This window comes from Bufo bufo, chromosome 1, assembly GCF_905171765.1.
Source record: "Bufo bufo chromosome 1, aBufBuf1.1, whole genome shotgun sequence".
NCBI lineage: Eukaryota > Metazoa > Chordata > Amphibia > Anura > Bufonidae > Bufo > Bufo bufo.
This window is the reverse complement of record NC_053389.1, coordinates 498,704,616-498,727,390: the sequence shown is the minus strand read 5'-3', so window position 1 is coordinate 498,727,390 and position 22,775 is coordinate 498,704,616. Positions and strand designations below refer to the sequence as shown.

Genomic DNA, 22,775 nt, shown 5'->3' with positions numbered 1-22,775 from the left:
CGATGTTAAAACTGTCAGCATGCGCCCCATAAGACGCAGGGGCATTTTCCTCCCATTTTTAGGGAGGAAAAAGTGCGTCTTATGGGGCGAAAAATACGGTATAATATTATTTATAGTCACATACTCCTGTATATAGTCCCTTAAGAGTCCTTCAAACATTTTTCCCACAACAGAAGTTAAACTAACTGGTCTATAATTGCCTGTGCAGGGCCTAGATCCTTTTTTGAATATGGGCACCACATCTGCCTTGCACCAATCACTTGGCACTGTACTAGTACAGAGAATCTTTAAAAATTATAAATGGGCACAGCAATGACTGAACTGAGCTCTTTAAGCAGTCTTGGGTGTAATCCATCTGGACACAGAGCCTTGTTCACATTTACCTTGGACCATATCTACAGCTCGGACCTTTGGTTTTTTAGCATTTATATATTTAAAGAATTTTTGGGTGATTTATTTTGCTCTCTTTTGCCACCTGCTGTTCGTCTTGTATTTTTGCTAATTTTATCTCCTTTTTACAAATTTTATTAAGCCCTTTGTAATCTTCAAACGCTACAGCTGACCCCTCAGATTTTGTATTTTTTAAATGCCCAATTGTTTTAATCATGTTTTATGTTTATAAGGACACAAGTAGTGGAGTTATAGAATATTGACTTACACAAATTGCAAAAACCACAAAAATTTAAATTTTAATAGTATAAAATAAAATCTAATTAACCCTCACATAAAGACGATGGCTTATGATCACAAGTCCACAGAAAAACTAGTGTGGCACGATATACTAGATATACCAAGATAGCTACCAGCGATATAATTGGAACAAGTAAATAGGTTTATCTAGAACATAATATATCATACACGTAAACAGTGAGGGCCACTTGGTGCGGTTACTCACGGTTCCCGTGATTTTTTGCATGGTGCCACTTGATGAAGTAACTCACGGTTACTGTGATTTGGGAAGATGACGCCCACCGGGTTGGCTGTCTTGTCCCTGGGTGTCCCTTTTAATGGTGCTGCTTGATGGATAGATCCACGGTTTCTATAGATTAAAGAATGATGCCCATCGGGTTATAAAGTTACAAGGGTGGAAGTGGTCGGGAGATGACTTGTCCCTAGGTGTCCCTCCTTAGTCTATCCCTGCCTAAAAGCTGAGCACCCGCCCTGAAAGGAGCGACCCCACTTCTCGGTGGCTAAACACTGGAATATACCCTAGAAAGCCCTAAATACACTTGTCAAGCTGAGTCCCGACGCGTTTCCCCATCCAAGATGATGGTTCATCAGGGGACAAAAAGTGCCAAAGATGAAGGAAAGGATACAGGCAGCCTAGATATAGTGAATGCAAATAACTGACCACAGGCCCATTCTTTTATACCCAGTTACAATACCTGTGTTTGCACATTTCTCTCCCGCTCTCAGATGTGTGATAGCCAGAAGAGGAAGTGAAATGTACATCACTTCCGGTAAATGGAGCGCAAATGCGTTCTATCATAAAAATGCACATATGAATCAAAAAGCAAGATTGTAAGGAAATTTAAATTAGAGGAGGAGCCGATATGGGAGAGACTAGGTTAAGAAACTGAGGGAATCCCACAGCTAGTGCGTGTGCGCCGAGTAAAGGAAAACTTCCGGTGGGCGACACGCACTTCCGGTCTGTGGAACGCATCAGGAAGTGGGGAGGAACGCATGTCGCAAGGAGGATGATAAACTGCGAACATGCGTTCCACCACTGAAGGGGTACTAGATATAATATTGGGGCAATTAATAATCAAAGTACATATTCAAAAAGCATAATGGGGCTGACCAAAAATAAAGTGAGGGAGACATAGAGAATTAATGGACAAAGGTTGAGGGATTAATGCCCATAAACCCCAGAATCCCCATTAGATAAATTGTGCACATATGACCAATCTTAGTCTGATAATAAAAGGCAGGTTAGTGTGCACAATTTAATTAAGTAAGAGAACAAACATTAAACAGAGGGTAAGAAGAAGAGGGATTTATTCAAAGAAAACAGGCGAACGATATCTGTTAATTGAGACCGAGAGGAGACACCATTTTAAGACTGTGTATCCACTGTGCCTCCTTCAAAGGATCTTCTGGTCCCAGTTACCACCCCTAAGGGATTACCTCGATTACCTGAAATTTGATAGTCCTGTAGTCACCATTGTGGTACTCTAAAACGTGACGTGCTATCTGTTTGTCATGACGATGGTTGATTTCCCCCAGGTGATCACCACCTGTTCAACGTATTTTTAATGAATTTTTGATTTTCCATGTCAATATCTAGATTTAAACAAGAACCATAAAATCCTGCAGTTATCACAATAGCTGCTAAGCCTAATAGGCTCTGCTTCTTGATCTGTACTGTCACTTCACCACAGCTATCTGCTTATCACCACAGCTATTCTAATCCTGCCTGTAATCATACCATCTCTGTGTATAGATAAATCAGGATCCACCATAGGTGATTTTTAGTGTTGAGCGAAGCGAGCTTTGGATGCAGTGTAATCCTGGGGCTCCGATCAGTTATCATGGCAGCCAGGACGCTACGGAAGCCCTGGCTGCCATAGTCAGCTCCCTGCTGCTGTGTGCACAGAGCAGCAGGGAGAGTGTGAGGTCCTATTCACCCTGATGGAGATCTATCAGGGTGAATAGGACAAGGGATTAAAAGATCCCAGGTTCTGGCCCCTAAGGTGGGAAATGGTTCTTAAATATAAAGTGTAAAAAATATAAAAAAGTAAAAAACTAAATATTAAGTATAAATCTCACCCCCTTTCCCAATTTCACATATAAATTAAAATATATAAACAATAAATAAACATATCACATATCGCCACATCAGAAAAGTCCAAACTATTAAAATCTCAAAAAATCTATGTGGTGAACGCCGGAACAGAAAAAAGAAATAAATAAAAACTGCGCGATTTGCCATTTTTTAAAATGCGGAATGCACGTGGCTTTTTTGGTTTATTTTTTTCGCATGGTATCGAGTATCGCAATTCTTTTTTATGGTATCGAAATCGAAAATTTGGTATCGCAACAACTCTATCAGCAGTGGTCCCAGGTGTCTCACCCCCAACTAATCAGAAACCGATGACCTATCCTTTAAAGGGTTTCTGTCACCAGATATAACACTATTAAGCTAGCTGACATTAGCGATGTGCTAATGTCAGCTAAACCTAACTAGCCTATTCCTACTTTTATGCCCCCGTTACGCCAGCAATCGAACTTTTACAATATGCTAATTAGCCTCTAGGAGCAGGAACAACTCCCCCGCTCCTAGAGGCTCCGTTCTCCCACCTTTGTTTCTTTCCTCCAAGTCCTGATTGACAAGGCCAGGCAGCGCTCACATCTGTCTGCCAGCCCTGTGCTCTGGTGAAATCTTGCGCCGCTCAGCATTCGGCGCAGGCGCGGTGAGGGAAAGACGCTCTCAGGCTGCCAGCTTCCTCACCGCGCCTGCGGCGAATACTGAACGGCGTGAGATTTCACCAGAGCACAGGGCTGGCAGACAGATGTGAGCGCTGCCTGGCCCTGTCAATCAGGACTTGGAGGGAGGCGACAAAGGTGGGAGAACAGAGCCTTTAGGAGCAGGAACAATGCCCCCCCCCCGCTCCTAGAGGCTAATTAGCATATTATAAAAGTTAGATTTTTGGCGTAACGGGGGCATAGATAAAAGTAGGAATAGGCTAGTTAGGTTTAGCTGACATTAGCACATCGCTAATGTCAGCTAGCTTAATAGGGTTAAATCTGGTGACAGAATCCTTTTAAGAAGAGCCTTACTTTCCCAATGTTACCTTATAGTAATGTTCATAAATTTGGCCCTGGTATCCCTATCAGGCCTGCACAATATATCGCCAAAGCAATCGCAATTAATCGCCATATCGCAATCTCCAATTGGCTGACCCAAAAATGCTGCAATTGTATTACCATAAGTGGGGGAAAATGGCAGTGCGTCTTATAAAGCGATGGTTGACTTTTTACGTGGTTGACACGGATGTATCGCCGGCCGCTATGCTGCACAGAGCGGCCGGCGATACATCAGTGGGAGGAGGGGCTGGAGGCAAGTCGTTATTTTAATGAACAAATGTTCTTCTATCTATTCTATTTATCTATTCTGTGCAGTGCTATTAAGAAAATGGCAAGTTTTGTATTTTGTACTTTTTCAGTAATGCAAATATGTTATTTAATTTAGTAAAAGATGTTTTCTTTTGAAAAACACTGTGCATTTCAGTTCTTGAGTTAAGCATAACTACTGTACATTTCAGCATTATCAGTAATTTCTGTGTGCTTTTGCCTTGAAAATCCAAGCAAATAGACCTCTAGCACAATTCCCTTAAAATATTGCATCGCATATCGTTATCGCAATCGCACAAAATTCCCATATCATGCAGCCCTAATCCCTATGTTGGGGATGACGAGGACAAACATCTCATGTAGTATTGTTAAATACTGTTTATTTACACTGTATAATGAGACATGCAACTCATAGAATGTATGTAACATTCCTTTTTGAAAACAATAAAACATATGTACAAAAAAAAAAGAGCCCAGACAAGATGGCAGCCCCCATAATCATGTTCAGAAATAGAATAAAATATCTTCAATCAGAAAATAAAAACAGATTAGAAAAAAGTATACACCTTGGAAAATGAGGAAGCAGCACACTATAAATACGAGGGGTGCACGTCCGGCCAGTGTGGACCAGCACCTAGGTCCAGTGAAATGGAATAGAAAAAAGTATGTTATATATTATATATGTGATGTGTTCCGCAATACCAATGAATAAAAAATTGTAACTGCTATTAAAAAGTTGATGTTAAATCACATTTCTTATATTAGCTTTTTTTCTTATAGTAAGGGCTCATGCACACGACAGTATTTTGCGTTCAGTATACTGGCCGTTTTTGTAGTTCAGTATGCGGAACATATACTGAACCATTCATTTCAATGGTTCAGCAAAAAATACTGAAGTGTCTCCGTGTGCATTCCGTTTCAGTATTTCCGTACCGTGAAAAGATAGAACATGTCCTATTCTTGTCCGCAAATCACGGTGCTTGGCTCCATTCAAGTCAATGGGTCCGCAAAAAAAACGGAACACATACGGAAATGCATCCGTATGTCTTCCGTTTCCGTTCCGTTTTTTGCTGAACCATCTATTGAAAATGTTATGCCCAGCCCAATTTCATCTATGTAATTACTGTATACTGTATATTCCTATACGGAAAAACGGAACAGAAACGGAAACACAACGGAAACAAAAAACGGAACAACGGATCCGTGAAAAACGGACCGTAAAACACTGAAAAAGCCATACGGTCGTGTGCATGAGGCCTAAGGCTTATTGATAAAGGACCTTTATAATTGTAGGTCACTAGTAACGTTCTGTGCATAACATGTTCATTTTATTAAAGGGAGTCTGTCACCTCCATATGGCCATATACAGTGCTTACATGGCTCTATAGCACACCTATACAGGATTGTCACAGTACCTTTGTTCTTTTCTTTAGACTTGCACCAGCAGGAAAAACGACGTTTTTAATTCATAAGCAAATGAGCACTCGCAAGTGCCCAGGGGCGGCGTTCAGTGTGTAAGTGCCCAGGCTGCTCTGCCTTCTTTTCACTTTACTCCTCCCCGGTCTCTGCCTTTGCCCGCCCTCCAAGTCTCTTGCCTCATCAATAGGGGAGGAGTAAAGTGAAAAGAAGGCAGAGCAGCCTGGGCACCTACACACTGAACGCCGCCCCTGGGCACTTGCGAGTGCTCATTTGCATATGAATTAAACTTCGTTTTTCCTGCTGATGCAAGTCTAAAGAAAAGAACAAAGGTACTGTGACAATCCTGTATAGGTGTGCTACAGAGCCATGTAAGCACTGTATATGGCCATATGGAGGTGACAGACTCCCTTTAAGACACTTCATTTATCCTGTCTCTTGCTTATTTTTTTTGTCTCGTTTCTTGTATAGATTATTTGCGTCAAAGTTATGGGCTTACTATGGACTTCAACACGCCAAATGATTACAACAAACTGGTGCTTTCGCTTTTATCTGGGCTCCCGAATGAAGTGGACTTTGCAATAAATGTTTGCACCCTACTGTCTAATGAAAGCAAGCATGTTATGCAGCTTGAAAAGGACCCCAAAATCATCACGTTGTTGCTTGCAAATGCTGGTGTGTTTGATGATAGTGAGTATTTATTTTATGCACTTTTATTGCGCTACTATATTCCGCAGCGCTTTACAGACATTCGCATCCACACCGACATCTGCATCAAATCCGGTAATGTAACACATCCAGTTCAAATTCTTACACTCCGGAAAAATCATTCAGGATTTTTGTCCCTGTTGCAGAAAAAAACATTCACTAAAATAGCAAGCATGCATGGAAAAGCAGTGAATTAGCTGTTACTGCGCGACAGTGGTGCTAATACTTATGCGGACATGCTTGGAAATTTGCTGCATATCCATGGCAGATATCAGTGTGTCAGCCTCGGATTTCTGCTGCTAATTCTTCTAAAATCCTGAACATGTGAACATACCTGGATGAACTGCTAGGCTTTTTCTGTGTTTATCCTGCTTTAATAAACTAGGTGCTCGCATAGCATGGATATCCTTGTAAAGGAAAAATATGTGGGCTGTAGTATTTTGTTTACTGTTTAATTTGAGGATAACGGTTTTTCGCAGTATGTAACCTATGTGAGAGCGCTCACTTTAAAGAGGACCTGTCACCACTCCTGACATGTCTGCTTTAATAGCTCCATGCATTCCCCATGTAATAGCAATTCTGGAGCATCTATTCTCATGGCTCTATGTTGTGCCATTCCTGTATTATTTCTACTAGAAGTTATGGATGAATTGCTAGCAGTCTGCAGTAAGAGTACAGAGGGGTGGTAACAAGTTGGGGGTGTGTACCTGCACAGACTGAAAATGGCAGCACTGATTGGATAGAGTCAGTTTGTGTAGGTACACACCCCCAACTGGTTACCACCCCTCTGTACCCTTACTGCAGACTGCTAGCAATTCATTCATAACTTCTAGTGGTAATAATAAAGGAATGGCACAACATAGAGCCATAAGAATAGATGCTCCAGAATTGTTATTACATGGGGAATGCATGGAGCTATTAAAACGGGCATGTCAGGAGTGGTGAAAGGTCCTCTTTAGGGCTACATGCACACGACAGTGAAAAAAGTCAGTTAAAGGGCCATCTCACTTCAGTAAGTGGCATTTATCATAAGAAAGTTAATACCAGGCTCTTACTAATGTATTGTGATTGTCCATATTGCCTCCTTCGCTGGCTGGGTTCATTTTTCTATCACATTATACACTTTTCGTTTCCATGGTTACAGACCACCCTGCAAACCATCAGTGGTGGTCGTGCTTGCACACTATAGGAAAAAACACTAGCCCAAATGCACTCCCACGGTCCCGGCCACCAGAGAGGCTGACTCTTTTTTCCTATAGTGTGCAAGCACAATCACCACTGATGGTTTGCAGGGTGGTCTGTAACCATGGAAACGAGCAGTGTATAATGTGATAAAAATAAAGGAATCAAGCCAGCAAAGAAAGCAATATGGACAAACGCAATACATTATTAAGTTGCTTGTATTAACTTTCTCTACATGATAAATACGGTACCACTTACTGAAGGGAGACAACCCCTTTAAAAACTGATAAACGGTCCATTTTAAACAGACATTTTTTTCACTGATGCCTTTCTGAGAAACGGATGTTAAAAACGGACCCATTCAATTGTATGAGGGCAGTCTGTCAGTGAAAAAGACAAGATAGAACATGTTCTATTTTTTTTTTTACGTCCGTTTTTCACTGACCTTCAGCAGAAATCTTTAGTTAAGTGTTATAGGCCTCATGCACACGGCCGTTGTTTTGGTCTGCATCCGAGCCGCAGTTTTGGCGGCTCGGATGCGGACCCATTCATTTCAATGGGGCCGCAAAAGATGCGGACAGCACTCCGTGTGCTGTCCGCATCCGTTGCTCCGTTCCATGGCCCCGCAAAAAAAAAAAAACATAACCTGTCCTATTCTTGTCTGCGCTTTGCGCACAAGAATAGGCAGTTATATTAAAGGCTGTCCGTGCCGTTCCGCAAATTGCAGAACGCGCACAGATGCCATCCGTGTTTTGCGGATTTGCGATTTGCGGACAGCACAACGGTCATGTGCATGTAGCTTTAATGTTAGGTCCAGATTTTTTTCTCTGATCAGTTTAGTTTTAAGGTTGGTCATTATTTATTGTGTTGTTTTTCTACTTTTTATTTAATAGCTCTGGGAACATTTTCTGCTGTGTTTGGTGATGAATGGAAGGAAAAAACAGATCGTGATTTTGTACAGGTAATATAAATTTATACGTGACTCGTGAAATTTTTCTTTCATTTTTAACAAGAGGGTTGTGGAGCAATACAATTTGCTGAGAAGAAAGACTAAATTAATATCTCTGGTTGGAGCTACTTGCGTAAAATCCAATGGATTGGATTACGTTTTATGTGCTGCTGATCACCCGATGAATGAGTGAAACGCTTGTTCATCAAGAGATAGTCGCTTGTGCAGGCACCCCATTAATTGTTCCTGGGCAGCAGATCGTGCTGTGTAAACCAGGGTAGATTTGATTTAAATCACTAGTCAGCAAGGCTTGATTTAAATCATAGTTTTCTACATAAAGACAAATTCTTGCTGGTATAACTTATAATATGCAAGTAGATGAAGATTTACTTTTCATATTAGTTTGATTCTGTATTCATAGGTTTGTAGAAGTTAGGATTAAAGTCTTTTTCTCAACTCTGTTCATGTTATAACATTTTTGCTGTGAAGAAGAGGCATGTGATCTCTGCTGAGTCAAATTCAGTTTTGAGAACTGCAAAAGTAAACCAAATATCTGTGATAATATCTTGTAGGCAGAGAAACTGCCCAATAATCTTACAAAAACCTCTGGAAGAGCATGACATTGTGAATGGATTAATGGAATTTATTTACCCAAAAAATTTAAACACATACAGCCTTATTCTACATAATTAAAAAACGAATCTTTATTTCATGATGGAATAACCTTTGGATGGTAATAGATTTTCCTCAAAAAGCATTTTATAATTTTATATAAAAAAAAAAAATCTAATTTAAATGAAATCAGATTTTTTTTTTACTTTTTATAAAAATAAAAAAAATCATTGATTTTTATCCACCCTGGTGTAAACAGCGATCTGCTGCCCAGAAACAATGATTCTGTATGGGGACAAGGATGGCAGTAGCGATCTCTCATCCTCATACTGTCAAGGAGATCGCTGCATGTAAATGCACGGTCTCCTTCACTGAAGGGGCAGCTGTCAGAAACTCTTTCTTCCCAACACTCGGCTGGTCCATCGGCCCATGTAAGCTTGTTTATCCTCAGGATAAGGCCAGACACAGACAAGCGAGTTGAATATGATAAACTTGCAGCCTGCGTCAGTGAGGTACCGTTCTGACCTCTGCTCCTCTAACAGGATCGCACAGCATTATACTGACTTATAATACTGTGTAAACGTTAGAGTTCTGAAATCTGCAGAATTACTGACATAATGCTGTTGGTATAATACAATACATTCCAGGAATATCAGGGTTACACAGCAGCGAGTTTCATATTCAACTCGCTCGTCTGTGCCTGGCTTAAGTCGGCAATACCAGACTGTCGGGTGTTCCCTGACGGTCAGCTCTTTGAAGGGGTAACCTGGCTAGTACCGGTATGCCGTCTCACTTATAGAGGCACATGACCACCACTGCTGGATTGCCGTGTGGTTGTAACTCCTGGAAAATGATCTATATACATTGCGATGGAAAAATGAATCCAGCCAGCAAGAGGCAATATGGACCATCACAATACATTAGTAAGTGCCTTGTATTAACCTTCTCTACATGATAAATGCTATTTGCTGAAGTTACAAAACCTGTTTAAGAAAATTTCTTTACGGCAGCCACATGACATTGTTTGGTTAAAAGGATTCTGTCAGCTAGGTTTAGCCTTTAGAGCTGCGGACATGTTCTGCTAGATCGCCGCTAGCACTTCCACAATATACATTCCCCATAGCTCCGAGTGCTTTTATTCAGTCAAAAAAAAAAAACGATTTGATATACAGTGCTCCAGACTAAAAAAAATACCTAGTAGCCATTGGCTCCTGAACTGAAAAATTTAGGAGCCAAATGAAATTTTTAGTCACCAATAAAAAAAAAATTGGTATCGTGACAACGCTATGCCGATCAAATCGGCGTAGGGTTGTTTCGATACCAAAATTTTGATTCACTTTCGTCACCATAAAAAAGTATTGCGATACTCAATACCACGCGGAAACAAAAATAAAACACCAAAAAAAGCCGCGTGCATTTCGCATTTTATGAAATGTTCGGCCCATAATAGAACAGTCCAATCCTATTTTGTGGGGTGACAAAGAAAATGGCGAATCGCATGGTTTTTATTTATTTCTGTTACGGCGCTCACCACATAGGAGATATTTTTTGTTAATTTGGACTTTTTGGACGCAGCTCTATGTAATGTTTATTTATTGTTTATATATTTTATATGTAAAATTGGGAAAAGGGGGATTTCAACTTAATATTTTAGGGTACTTTCACACTAGCGGTTTTCATTTCAGGCATAGAGTTCCGTCACAGGGGCTCTATACCGGAAAAGAACTGATCAGTTTTATCCCCATGCATTCTGAATGGAGAGTAATCTGTTCAGGATGCATCAGGATGTCTTCAGTTCAGTCATTTTAACTGATCAGGAAAAAGATAAAACCGTAGCATGCTACGGTTTTATCTCCGGCGAAAAAAACTGAAGACTTGCCTGAATGCCGGATCCGGCATTTTTCCCCATAGGAATGTATTAGTGCCAGATCCGGCATTCAAAATACCGGAATGGCGGATCCGTCCAGAATGCCGGTAAAAATGTGTAAAAAGATACAAGACGGATCCGTCTGTCCGCATGACAAGCGGAGAGATGGATTTGTTCTTGCAATGCATTTGTGAGATGGATCCGCATCCGGATGCGTCTCACAAATGCTTTCAGTCACATCCAGATCGGCGGATCCGGCAGGCAGTTCAGTAGACGGTTCAGTAGACTGCCGCAAGTGTGAAAGTAGCCTTAGTGTTTTTTTTTTTCTTCTTTTTTCACTTACGGTTAGCCCCCTTAGGGGCTGGAACCCTTGTCCTATTCACCCTTAAGCCCCTTTCACATGGGCGAGATTTCTGCGCGGGTGCAATGAAGATAACTGACCTGTTAATACATATACAGGAGGCGGGTGCCGGAATCAACTAGCCGGCACACGACCTCTATGACAGGGAGCTGCGATCCACTGCAGTTAACCCCCTCAGGTGCCGGCTATTTTATTCCGGCACCCGCCACTTTTATGTATTAACAGGTCAGTTATCTTCATTGGTGGCGCAGTGGCCACAGCCCCTCCCCTCCTCCTCCCGTCTCTCTTCTTATTGGCGGCAGCAGCAGCACAGGGGGAGGGAGAGACTCCTACACTGCGCTGCTGAGAAGAACATCTGCGGCTATCATCTCCTGTGCCCCGCCGCTATATTCAACTGCAGAGCTGCGGCGGCGGGTCTAGTCGCAAATGGTGACAAGACTAAAAAGTCTTGTCGCCATTTGTAAATTCTGTCGCATTGGCGACCATTTTGGTCGCCATCTGGAGCCCTGGATATATATGCAAATGAGGCAAGTAAGGAGCCCAGCACCGCCCTCATCCTCCGAATCTCCTGCTTGCTTTCCCGACGTCACAGTTAGTGCCGTAATCTCGCGCATGCGTGAGTACGCTGTATGTCAGTTCCGGCATGAAGTTCCTTCCCTGTGCTGGCATCCGCCTCAGGGAATGATGTGCACATGCGCTAGCTGTTATGCTGCGCGAGATTACGGCACTCTGTGTGACATCGGGGGAGCAAGCAGGAGATTCGGAGGATGAGGGCGGTGCTGGGCTCCTTCACAGTGGGCGCGGCGCAGCTGGGCTCCTGAAACGTTGGTAACAGTCCCTTGGGCTCCTTACTTGCCTCAGTTGCATATATATCAAATCGTTTTTTTGACTGAATAAAAGCACTCAGAGCTATGGGAAATGTATATTGTGGACGTGCTAGCAGTACATGTCCGCAGCTCTATAGGCTAAACCTAGCTGACAGAGTCCCTTTAAATATAGATATTGACATAGAAAATTAAAAATAACCAACAAAAATTCTTTCAAAATATGTTAAACATAAAAGTGTGATTTTAAACAACATTTTGTGATGACACATTCCTTTAAGGAGTTAACTGACAGCACATCCCTTTAAGGAGTTAACTGACAACCAAATGTGCCAAGGTCCATCATGAGACCGTCCTGTGCATTTTATTATGATTATTACTATTTATTAATTATTATTTAGTATAGCCATAGAATGCCTTGCAGCATCAGTAACAAAAATGAGAATGTGGTCAGGTCAAAAAACTGCTGCATTCTGAAGCCCAAAATTTGCCTTTTAGGGGTTGGCTTATCTCATGCATTCTGGAGATAGAAGCGGGAACCAAGTGTGGAATTGATGGCATATCCTAGAAATATGCCATCGATGTATGAGACGACCACTTTAAGATCTTTGAGACTCATTTGAAAACAAAACTAGGGAATTTATGCTGAGGGTACTATTTGAAGTCTGTTTTCCTTGGGTCTTTGTTGGGGTAGTTTGCGCCCAATTTATCAAATGATATGTTTGATAAATTTGATGCATCTTTACACCTGACACTTTTGTCTAGAAGTGCCACTCCGGTTTTTCAATGCCACCCCCCTACTGGAGTGAGTTTGCGACTTTTTATAAAAGTCATAGTGATACATCTGGAGTAAAACTCACTAACATAGGTAACCATGTCCACCTTACCACCCACTTTTTAAAACTGGAGCAAGTGGTGTAAAAATGCAAGAAGTCACAAATTGTTTGCAAAAGTAATTCCCAAAACGTTACAAAGCGCAGTGGTTTTAGCTCCAGCAGGCTGTTCCCTGCTGGATCTCTGTAACGCTGGTGTGAAACTAGCTTTAGGGTTGATTTGATGATAACTTAATTTGTCTGTTGTGTTAAGTAAATTTTGTTATTTTCTAATTTTTAGTTCTGGAAGGATATTGTTGATGACAATGAAGTACGTGACCTCATATATGACAAATGTGGATCTCAAGGTGGGGTAACATTTTCATGTATACACAGTTAGTTTTGTGTCGTTTTTGCAGTTGTCATGGCCAAATAAATTTAATGGCCAGATAAAATTTGTGAATTAGCTTGGTATTTTTTCTTGTATTATTCATTCGCACAATCAGAGGTAAATTATTTTGTTTTGCAGAAGGCACATCTCCAGAATCCTTATGGGACTCATTATTTCACCCTCCTAGAAAGCTGGGCATTAATGATATTGAAGGACAGCGTGTTCTCCAGATAGCAGTAATTTTGCGCAATCTTTCCTTTGAAGAGAGCAATGTTAAACTTCTGGCAGCTAATCGGACTTGTCTCCGCTTCTTGTTACTGTCTGCTCATAGTCACTTTATTTCTCTCCGACAACTGGGACTTGATACATTGGGGAACATAGCAGCAGAGGTAAGATGTATTTAAGTGCTTCCTTCTCCCCTGTGCTGCCGAGAACACGGAGCGTGCTGAGAGCAGAACGCTCCATGTTCTCTGATACTAGACTGCGGAATAGCGAAGACTAGTATTGAAAAAGGGCAAATCCAGGTTGATACCAGACAAAAGTATCGATTAGGTAGTGAAAATTCGATACCCGAAACAACCCTAGTGTGAACCCTCTGTGTCACTGAATGGATTTGTCTTACGGCTACTCCTAAGGGCGTTATCTACGTTGCCCACTTTTACGCCTATACAGGGCACCACCAGCATAGGTTCAATGCAAGAGTCAGGCAGCAAATGGTCAAGTCCAGTAAACAAGCAGATGTCTGGCAAACAAATGAAACCACAGCACACATTTTCATGAACTAGAAAGCTAGGAACCTATTGCTCAGGCACTCTCCCACAGGGAAAGATGCCTTAAATACCAGTAGGAGGTGAGCCATATACCAGGGACAATTTGGGCATGCGCGTGCAGGACCTTTTAAAAGTCAAGGAGCACACGCATGTGCGCCTAAAGGGCAGAGAACAGGTGCAAACAAGATTAGACAGGCATCATAGGCCTGCAGGAGGGGGAAAGTCCATTGCAGCACTGCTCTGGTGCCTATGCCTGCTGGTAAGGTGTAGGAGGACAATGCCAGAGGTTACCATCTTAGTGGCCATGACCACCAGGAGCAGAGTGTTGCTGGGGAGGAGGGAACATGGCTCGCCAGTGTTACAGCCTTTAATGCAATTTAATATTTGCTGCTGTGTACCTTTTTTATATCTATGTGAATGAAATTCCTGCTTGGAGAATGCATTAGGTCAACCCTCACTTTTGTCTTCCACTACAGCTCCAGTTAGATCCTGTTGATTTCAAAACCACTCACCTAATGTTCCACACTATAACAAAATGCCTAATGTCTCGGGATAGATTCTTAAAAATGAGAGGTAAACCTTTTACTTATCCTTATTCATAAAAGATCTACTGTATTTTTATTAACTGCTTTAAGACGCTCTTTTTGTTACATTACTAGGCATGGAAATCTTAAGTAACTTATGTAAGGCTGAAGATAATGGAGTTCTTATTTGTGAGTATGTGGATCAGGACAGCTACAAGGAAATTATATGTCATCTTTCTCTACCGGATGTACTACTTGTAATCTCGACTCTAGAGGTGCTCTATATGCTTACGGAACTGGGAGAAATGGCCTGTGTGAAGATAGCAAACGTAGAGCGAAGCATAGGTAAAATTTGTTCATAGCATGCTGGTGTTGTGGTTTAGTATTACAGTATGTTAAATTGCCTTTATTTAAAATGATAAAGGTTATGGTTGAGATTTATAACCCCCCTACGTCACATTCAGTGTGGTAAAGAAAAAGTCACAAACCTGCACCTCAATCTAGGCCCCATTGCGTGAAGCTAAGCTATGAACAGACACCTGCTTCAGCTTCCATCAGTGTCTGTCCAGACGCTGCGCTAAGCAGGGACTCGTCCTTTCTGAGCACTGTTGCGCCAACAGCAACAACAATGAAGGCTGACGCCACACTGCTGCTGCCATAATTTTGGTGTGGACAAGGGCAGACTTGGCATTTCTGGGGCCCTAATCAAAGACCGATTTGGGGGACAGTTTATGTAGGAACCAGTTTAAGGGCCCTTTACACTGACTGAGAATCCGCCAGGTAATTGCTAACGAGCGTCTATAGGAAAGTTGACTATTATCTGGCGGCGTAATACTCCGATAACCCAATACACGAGTGAAATGCTCGTTCATCTTGTAATAGATCATTTGTGCAGACACAAAAATTGACGTTTGTCGGCAGTAAATCCTCAGTATGGGGAGATGTGATGGCATAGCGATTGCTCCTCCCCATACTATGGAGGAGATCAATGCATGTAAAAGCAGCAATGCTTCCTTCTTGACAATCGCCTGCTGTGTCGTCTCATCTAAATGGACCTTTTAAATTCTTCATATAGATAATGTAGTAGATGTCACCTGCAGTCCTATGTAACAGCAATGGTGTTACATAGTATTAAAGGTAACATCTACTACATTATTTATACTCGGTTATCACTTTATCTGTTGTTACATAGGACTGCAGGTCTTTGCTGCCACTAAAATACAGGGAAAATTCTTAAGAAATGAAATTAATGTGATAGTTATCTTATTTGCACTTGGCTCATGATATGAAATTAAACACACACACACCTTTCCCTTTGTTTTTTACTGTGATGTCACTGTAGAAATCCAAGGAAAAGGCATGTGTGATAACTATCACGTTAATTGTCTTTCTCAAGAGTTTTCTATACTTTTTAATGGCATGGCAAGTGGCAAAAGCTGAAGTCAAGTGCAACGGGGCAAACTGACAATAAATGTGATACTGCCTCCCATCCCAGGTCTCTGCAGCGGGCTTCTCCTGCACATTTGCACCGTACACATTACACCACAATGTGCCTCCGTTTGTAACGTCATGTGATGTGTTGGTGGGGCCCAAGCTGATAATTACAGGGACTGCCGCCGGGAACAGCGAAGCACTGTGCCTAGCGGCGTGTTCCTGTCTCCCAACAACTATGTCCATAGGACGCAGGTACCGTTGAACGTTATGGCGCTGTCTGACCCGTCTGCCGTGGCCACTTGACCGGGCCTCACGTGATTGGGTGATTTGCATGGTGGTAAAAACCACCACTGAGAACGGAATCCATGCCAAAATTCAGGCAGCAAAATTGGCCATGTGAAGATACAGTTAGGCCCCTTGCAGACGAGCGTGTCCGGATTAGTTCCGGATGCGTTGCGAATGCTTTCAGTGAAAAATACGCGATTTCACAGGCAGTCATTCAGTTTTGCCTGCTATCGTGTTCATTTGTTCAGTTTTTATTTCATGGGTGCAATGTGTTTTACACGTGCATGATAAAAAAAAAACTCAATGTATCCAAACAACATCTCTTAGCAACCAGCCGTGAAAAATTAATCGTATCCGCACTTGCTTGCGATGCAATTTTCACGCAGCCACATTTACTACTTTGGGGCCTGCGTTGCGTGAAAATCGCAGAATATAGAACATGCTGCGATTTTCACGCAACGCACAAGTGATGCGTGAAAACCAACGTACAGCCCCATTGAAATGAATGGGTCCGGATTCCGTGCAGGCGCAATGCGTTCGCATCACGCATTGCACCCGCGCGGAATACTCGCTCATATGAAAGGGGCCTTATCATTTACACCACTTTTCTGGCAAAAGTAATTTACATCAGCTATGAGCTGGTATACATCTCAATCTGGGCACATGGACTGCCGGAGGAGGCGCTTAGTTTATGCTGAGGAGTGTGCCTGCGTAGTCATAAAGTAGGCAGATCTTCTGGAAACATGGACTGCTCGAGGAGGCGCTTAGTTTATGCTGAGGAGTGTGCCTGCGTAGTCATAAAGTAGGCAGATCTTCTGGAAACATGGACTGCTCGAGGAGGCGCTTAGTTTATGCTGAGGAGTGTGCCTGCGTAGTCATAAAGTAGGCAGATCTTCTGGAAACATGGACTGCTCGAGGAGGCGCTTAGTTTATGCTGAGGAGTGTGCCTGCGTAGTCATAAAGTAGGCAGATCTTCTGGAAACATGGACTGCTCGAGGAGGCGCTTAGTTTATGCTGAGGAGTGTGCCTGCGTAGTCATAAAGTAGGCAGATCTTCTGGAAACATGGACTGCTCGAGGAGGCGCTTAGTTTATGCTGAGGAGTGTGCCTGCGTAGTCATAAAGTAGGCAGATCTTCTGGAAACATGGACTGCTCGAGGAGGCGCTTAGTTTATGCTGAGGAGTGTGCCTGCGTAGTCATAAAGTAGGCAGATCTTCTGGAAACATGGACTGCTCGAGGAGGCGCTTAGTTTATGCTGAGGAGTGTGCCTGCGTAGTCATAAAGTAGGCAGATCTTCTGGAAACATGGACTGCTCGAGGAGGCGCTTAGTTTATGCTGAGGAGTGTGCCTGCGTAGTCATAAAGTAGGCAGATCTTCTGGAAACATGGACTGCTCGAGGAGGCGCTTAGTTTATGCTGAGGAGTGTGCCTGCGTAGTCATAAAGTAGGCAGATCTTCTGGAAACATGGACTGCTCGAGGAGGCGCTTAGTTTATGCTGAGGAGTGTGCCTGCGTAGTCATAAAGTAGGCAGATCTTCTGGAAACATGGACTGCTCGAGGAGGCGCTTAGTTTATGCTGAGGAGTGTGCCTGCGTAGTCATAAAGTAGGCAGATCTTCTGGAAACATGGACTGCTCGAGGAGGCGCTTAGTTTATGCTGAGGAGTGTGCCTGCGTAGTCATAAAGTAGGCAGATCTTCTGGAAACATGGACTGCTCGAGGAGGCGCTTAGTTTATGCTGAGGAGTGTGCCTGCGTAGTCATAAAGTAGGCAGATCTTCTGGAAACATGGACTGCTCGAGGAGGCGCTTAGTTTATGCTGAGGAGTGTGCCTGCGTAGTCATAAAGTAGGCAGATCTTCTGGAAACATGGACTGCTCGAGGAGGCGCTTAGTTTATGCTGAGGAGTGTGCCTGCGTAGTCATAAAGTAGGCAGATCTTCTTGCAGCACATGGGAATATAAAGACCAGAATACAAACTCTGGTCTTGATAAATGGACCCCCTTTGTGTTTGACTAGATACAAACTGATGTAATGTTAGTATTTGGTGCATGTAAACAAACTGTATTTTAATAGTAAATGCTAGAATTCAGCTTGTATGTTCATATATTGAGAACATTTTTATTTATTTTTTTGTAGATACATTGGTGTGTCTTATTTCTATGGATATTCAAATGTTTGGACCTGATGCGCTGACTGCAGTGAAACTTATTGAACATCAAAGCTCCAGTCATCAAGTGGTTTCTGAAATACGGCCACAAACAGTGGAGCACGTTAACTCTACTGTTAATTCAAGCCCTGCTACAGGTTAAATTTTTTATTTTTTTTATTATTTTTATTTTTTTTTATTTTTTTTCATTTTTTTTTGTTTTTTACTTTTTCATATAAATCATTACTCTGTCTATGCAGTCTGTTATAGAAGTCTTAATTTTGTTTTCATTATTTATTCTTGTAGCAGATAGTTCAGTTAAAGGGGTTGTCTCATCTCACTGTTACTAAGGCTAGGTGAGACTAAACTACCAGGGGGCCGGGAAACAGTGGAGCTGGCTGGCGCTCGCTGTTTCAGTAGCTCCCATTGCAGTGCATGGGGACTACTAAGACATTGCAACACGGCAAGCTATTCTGTTTCTGTGGCTCCCGTGCCCTGCAATAGAATCTGCTGAAACAGCGGGGCTCTAGCCCACTCCGCTGTTTTCCAGCTTTCTGGTGGTTGGGACTTAGTCTCATCTTCCCATAGTAACGATGAAATGAGACAACCCATTTAAGGCCTTATGTACATGCATGTATTTGGGATCTGATCCTGAATATGGCTCTCATTGTGAATTCAACCATATCGCATACTACGCCTGCCTCTCATTTTACACGGAGAATCACAGAAAGCATCCTGACTGAGTATTACTGAGGCAACCTGTAATCTGCTACATGACCTTTGGGACTACTATGGTATTTGGAGATGCAGGTTTTTCTTTTTTTTATTATACAGATATTGGATAAATCTTTATTTTTTCCCCCCAGCTTCTAGACCAGTCAATGCACATGCTGTGCCACCTCCTGGAATTGTGGAAATAGACAGTGAAAAGTTTGGATGTCAGTGGTGAGTGCAAATTGCTTAAAGAGGTTCTACAGTTTGTTTTAACTGATGATCTATCCTCTGGATAGATCATCAGCATCTGATCGGCGAGGGTCCAACACCCGGGACCCCCGCCGATCAGCTGTTAGAGAAGGCAGCGGCGATCCGTCAGCGATGCGCCCTTCTCACTGTTTACTGCAGGCCCAGTGACGTTACGACAAGTATCAACTGGCCCAGGTGCGGCTAAGCTCTGTTCACTTGATTGGAGCTTAGCACGGCCCAGGCCAGTGATACTAGTCGTGACGTCACTGGGCCGGCGGTAAACTGTGAGAAGGCCGCGATGCTGCTGGAGCCCCGCTGCATTCTTAAACAGCTGATCGGTGGGGGTCCGACACCCGGGACCCCCGCCGATCAGATGCTGATGATCTATCCAGAGGATAGATCATCAGTTAAAACAAAGTGTAGAACCCCTTTTAATGAAACAGTTCTTCCTGTGTAAAAGTGGGTTGTGTCCAGCATAATGTAAATAAATGCAGTGTGTACAGACCTGATTTTCATTTTAATCCACCGTTTTTGAACACCATGGATTGTTGTATGTGAGACTCCCTGTTAGCTCCTTCTTTTAGGTTCTAGATGGTAGTGACGTCATTTGAATGCAGGGATTGGTGTCCCTCATTCAGTATGATCAATTTACCTTTCTGATTATCAAGCAGTTCTTTCACTGAAAAGTCAACTGCAATGATAAGATATTTTGTATTATTCGTTGGTGGCCACCTACTCTTTTTGCATATTTCTGTTATTCTTTTCCGTAAGCTGAACAGAAAAAGATGGATCCATTAAATAGATTCAATAACTGATAAAAATGAAACGCCTTGCTTTCTATCCATTCTATATAAATTTTAATGTTAACACTTCCATCCCGTATCCATTATTTTTTTAATGAAGCCCTGGACAGGATGTTTCTTCTGTTAGAAATAGTGGATACCTAATGGAGTGGACACGAACTGAGCATAACTGATGGTCACAGCAGTACCAATTTAAAAAGATGGTGTATAAAATGGACATTTTCTTTCCTTGTTTTTCTGTTCCTCTGATGAAATAGAAGTCCATGCAGATGTCAACAAAGCCTTAGGTGTGCCGCTAAACCTCCACATTTTGTATAGTATCTAACCTAAGATGCGGATTCTTCCCCGCCAGTAGAAGGACCGACACAATCCGTCCACAGCATGGAATCACTTGAGAGGAATATGTACTGGAAATACATGAATAAAGTACAGATATTTAACCTCTTAAGGACACATGACGTACCGGTACGTCATGATGTCCTGGTACTTAAGGACACATGACGTACCGGTACGTCATGTGTTGTTCCGATCACTGCCGCCCGGCCGGCAGTGATCGGAACCCGGTGCCTGCTCAAATCATCGAGCAGGCACCTAGGCTAAATGCGCGGGGGGGTCCCGTGACCCCCCCATGTCGGCGATCGCGGCAAACCGCAGGTCAATTCAGACCTGCGGTTTGCTGCGATTTCTGCAGTTTCTGATCCCTGCGGTCCCTGACCGCGGGGATCAGAAACTTTAGTATTCCTAAAATAGATCTGTATCCCTCCCCCTGCACCCCCCGAGTGATTTTAGCCCGGTGGGAGGTGCAGGGGGAGGGTTGCGGGCAGTGCGGGTGGTGCGGGAGGCGGGCGGTGCGGCAGGCGGGATCGCGATCCCCCGCCCACCTCCCCTTGTATAATCGTTGGTTTCTAGTGGGTATACCAGGGTGCCAGCACATTGCTGGCACCCTGGTATAAACGGCTGACATCTGCGATGCGATGTCAGCCGTTAACCCTTTCCATACAGCGGTCCGTACGGACCGCTGTATGGAAAAGGTTAACAGCGCAGGGAGCTCCCTCCCTCTCCCATCGGGGGGCTACTGTGCCTTTGCAGCCCCCCGATGGGAGAGGGAGAGAGCCCCCAGAGAGCCCCCCTCAGCCCTGTGCTTACCCTTCCCCGTCTGCGCAGTTCTGAGCAGACTGGGAAGGTTCCCATGGCAACAGGACGCCTCTCAGGCGTCCTGCTGTCCATGGTGCTGAACAGATCTGTGCTAAAAGCATAGATCTGTTCAGTGTAAGTAAAATACAGTACAGAACAATATATATTGTACTGTACTGTATTATACAGACATCAGACCCACTGGATCTTCAAGAACCAAGTGGGTCTGGGTCAAAAAAAGAGTGAAAAAAAAGTAAAAATCAAAAAACACATTTATCACTGATTAAAAATGAAAAAAATAAAATTCCCTACACATGTTTGGTATCGCCGCGTCCGTAACGACCTGATCTATAAAACGGTTATGTTACTTTACCCGAACGGTGAACGCCATAAAAATAAAAAATAAAAAACTATGATGAAATTGAAATTTTGCCCACCTTACTTCCCAAAAAAGGTAATAAAAGTGATCAAAAAAGTCGCATGTACACCAAAATAGTACCAATCAAACCGTCATCTCATCCCGCAAAAATCATACCCTACCCAAGATAATCGCCCAAAAACTGAAAAAACTATGGCTCTTAGACTATGGAAACACTAAAACATGATTTTTTTTTTGTTTCAAAAATGAAATCATTGTGTAAAACTTACATAAATAAAAAAAATAGTATACATATTAGGTATCGCCGCGTCCGTGACAACCTGCTCTATAAAATTACCACATGATCTAACCTGTCAGATGAATGTTGTCAATAACAAAAAATAAAAACGTGCCAAAAAATCTATTTCTTGTTACCTTGCCGCACAAAAAGTGTAATATAGAGCAACCAAAAATCATATGTACCCTAAACTAGTACCAACAAAACTGCCACCCTATCCCGTAGTTTCTAAAATGGGGTCACTTTTTTGGAGTTTCTACTCTAGGGGTGCATCAGGGGGGCTTCAAATGGGACATGGTGTAAAAAAAAAACTGTCCAACAAAATCTGCCTTCCAAAAACCGTATGGCGTTCCTTTCCTTCTGCGCCCTGCCGTGTGCCCGTACAGCAGTTTACGACCACATATGGGGTGTTTCTGTAAACTACAGAATCAGGGCCATAAATAATGAGTTTTGTTTGGCTGTTAACCCTTGCTTTGTAACTGGAAAAAAAATATTAAAATGGAAAATCTGCCAAAAAAGTGAAATTTTGAAATTGTATCTCTATTTTCCATTAAATCTTGTGCAACACCTAAAGGGTTAACAAAGTTTGTAAAATCAGTTTTGAATACCTTGAGGGGTGTAGTTTCTTAGATGGGGTCACTTTTATGGAGTTTCTACTCCAGGGGTGCATCAGGGGGGCTTCAAATGGGACATGGTGCCAAAAAAACAGTCCAGCAAAATCAGCCCTCCAAAAACCAAACGGCGCACCTTTCACTCTACGCCCCGCTGTGTGCCCGTACAGTAGTTTACGGCCACATATGGGGTGTTTCTGTAAACAGCAGAGTCAGGGCAATAAAGATACAGTCTTGTTTGGCTGTTAACCCTTGCT

General features: G+C 42.7%; 1 protein-coding gene across 2 annotated transcripts in view; it reads left to right on the top strand.

The window, feature by feature from the left end:
* ARID2 (AT-rich interaction domain 2) overlaps positions 1–22,775 on the top strand; it is a 97,573-nt gene that overhangs the window by 40,886 nt on the left and 33,912 nt on the right. For both annotated transcript variants that reach the window (XM_040410629.1, XM_040410621.1), the window contains exons 5-12: positions 5,962–6,180; positions 8,274–8,341; positions 13,107–13,173; positions 13,335–13,585; positions 14,443–14,539; positions 14,626–14,835; positions 18,342–18,509; positions 19,218–19,296. In XM_040410629.1, coding sequence (XP_040266563.1) covers positions 5,962–6,180; positions 8,274–8,341; positions 13,107–13,173; positions 13,335–13,585; positions 14,443–14,539; positions 14,626–14,835; positions 18,342–18,509; positions 19,218–19,296 — 1,159 coding nt within the window. The remainder of the gene's footprint in view (positions 1–5,961; positions 6,181–8,273; positions 8,342–13,106; positions 13,174–13,334; positions 13,586–14,442; positions 14,540–14,625; positions 14,836–18,341; positions 18,510–19,217; positions 19,297–22,775) is intronic.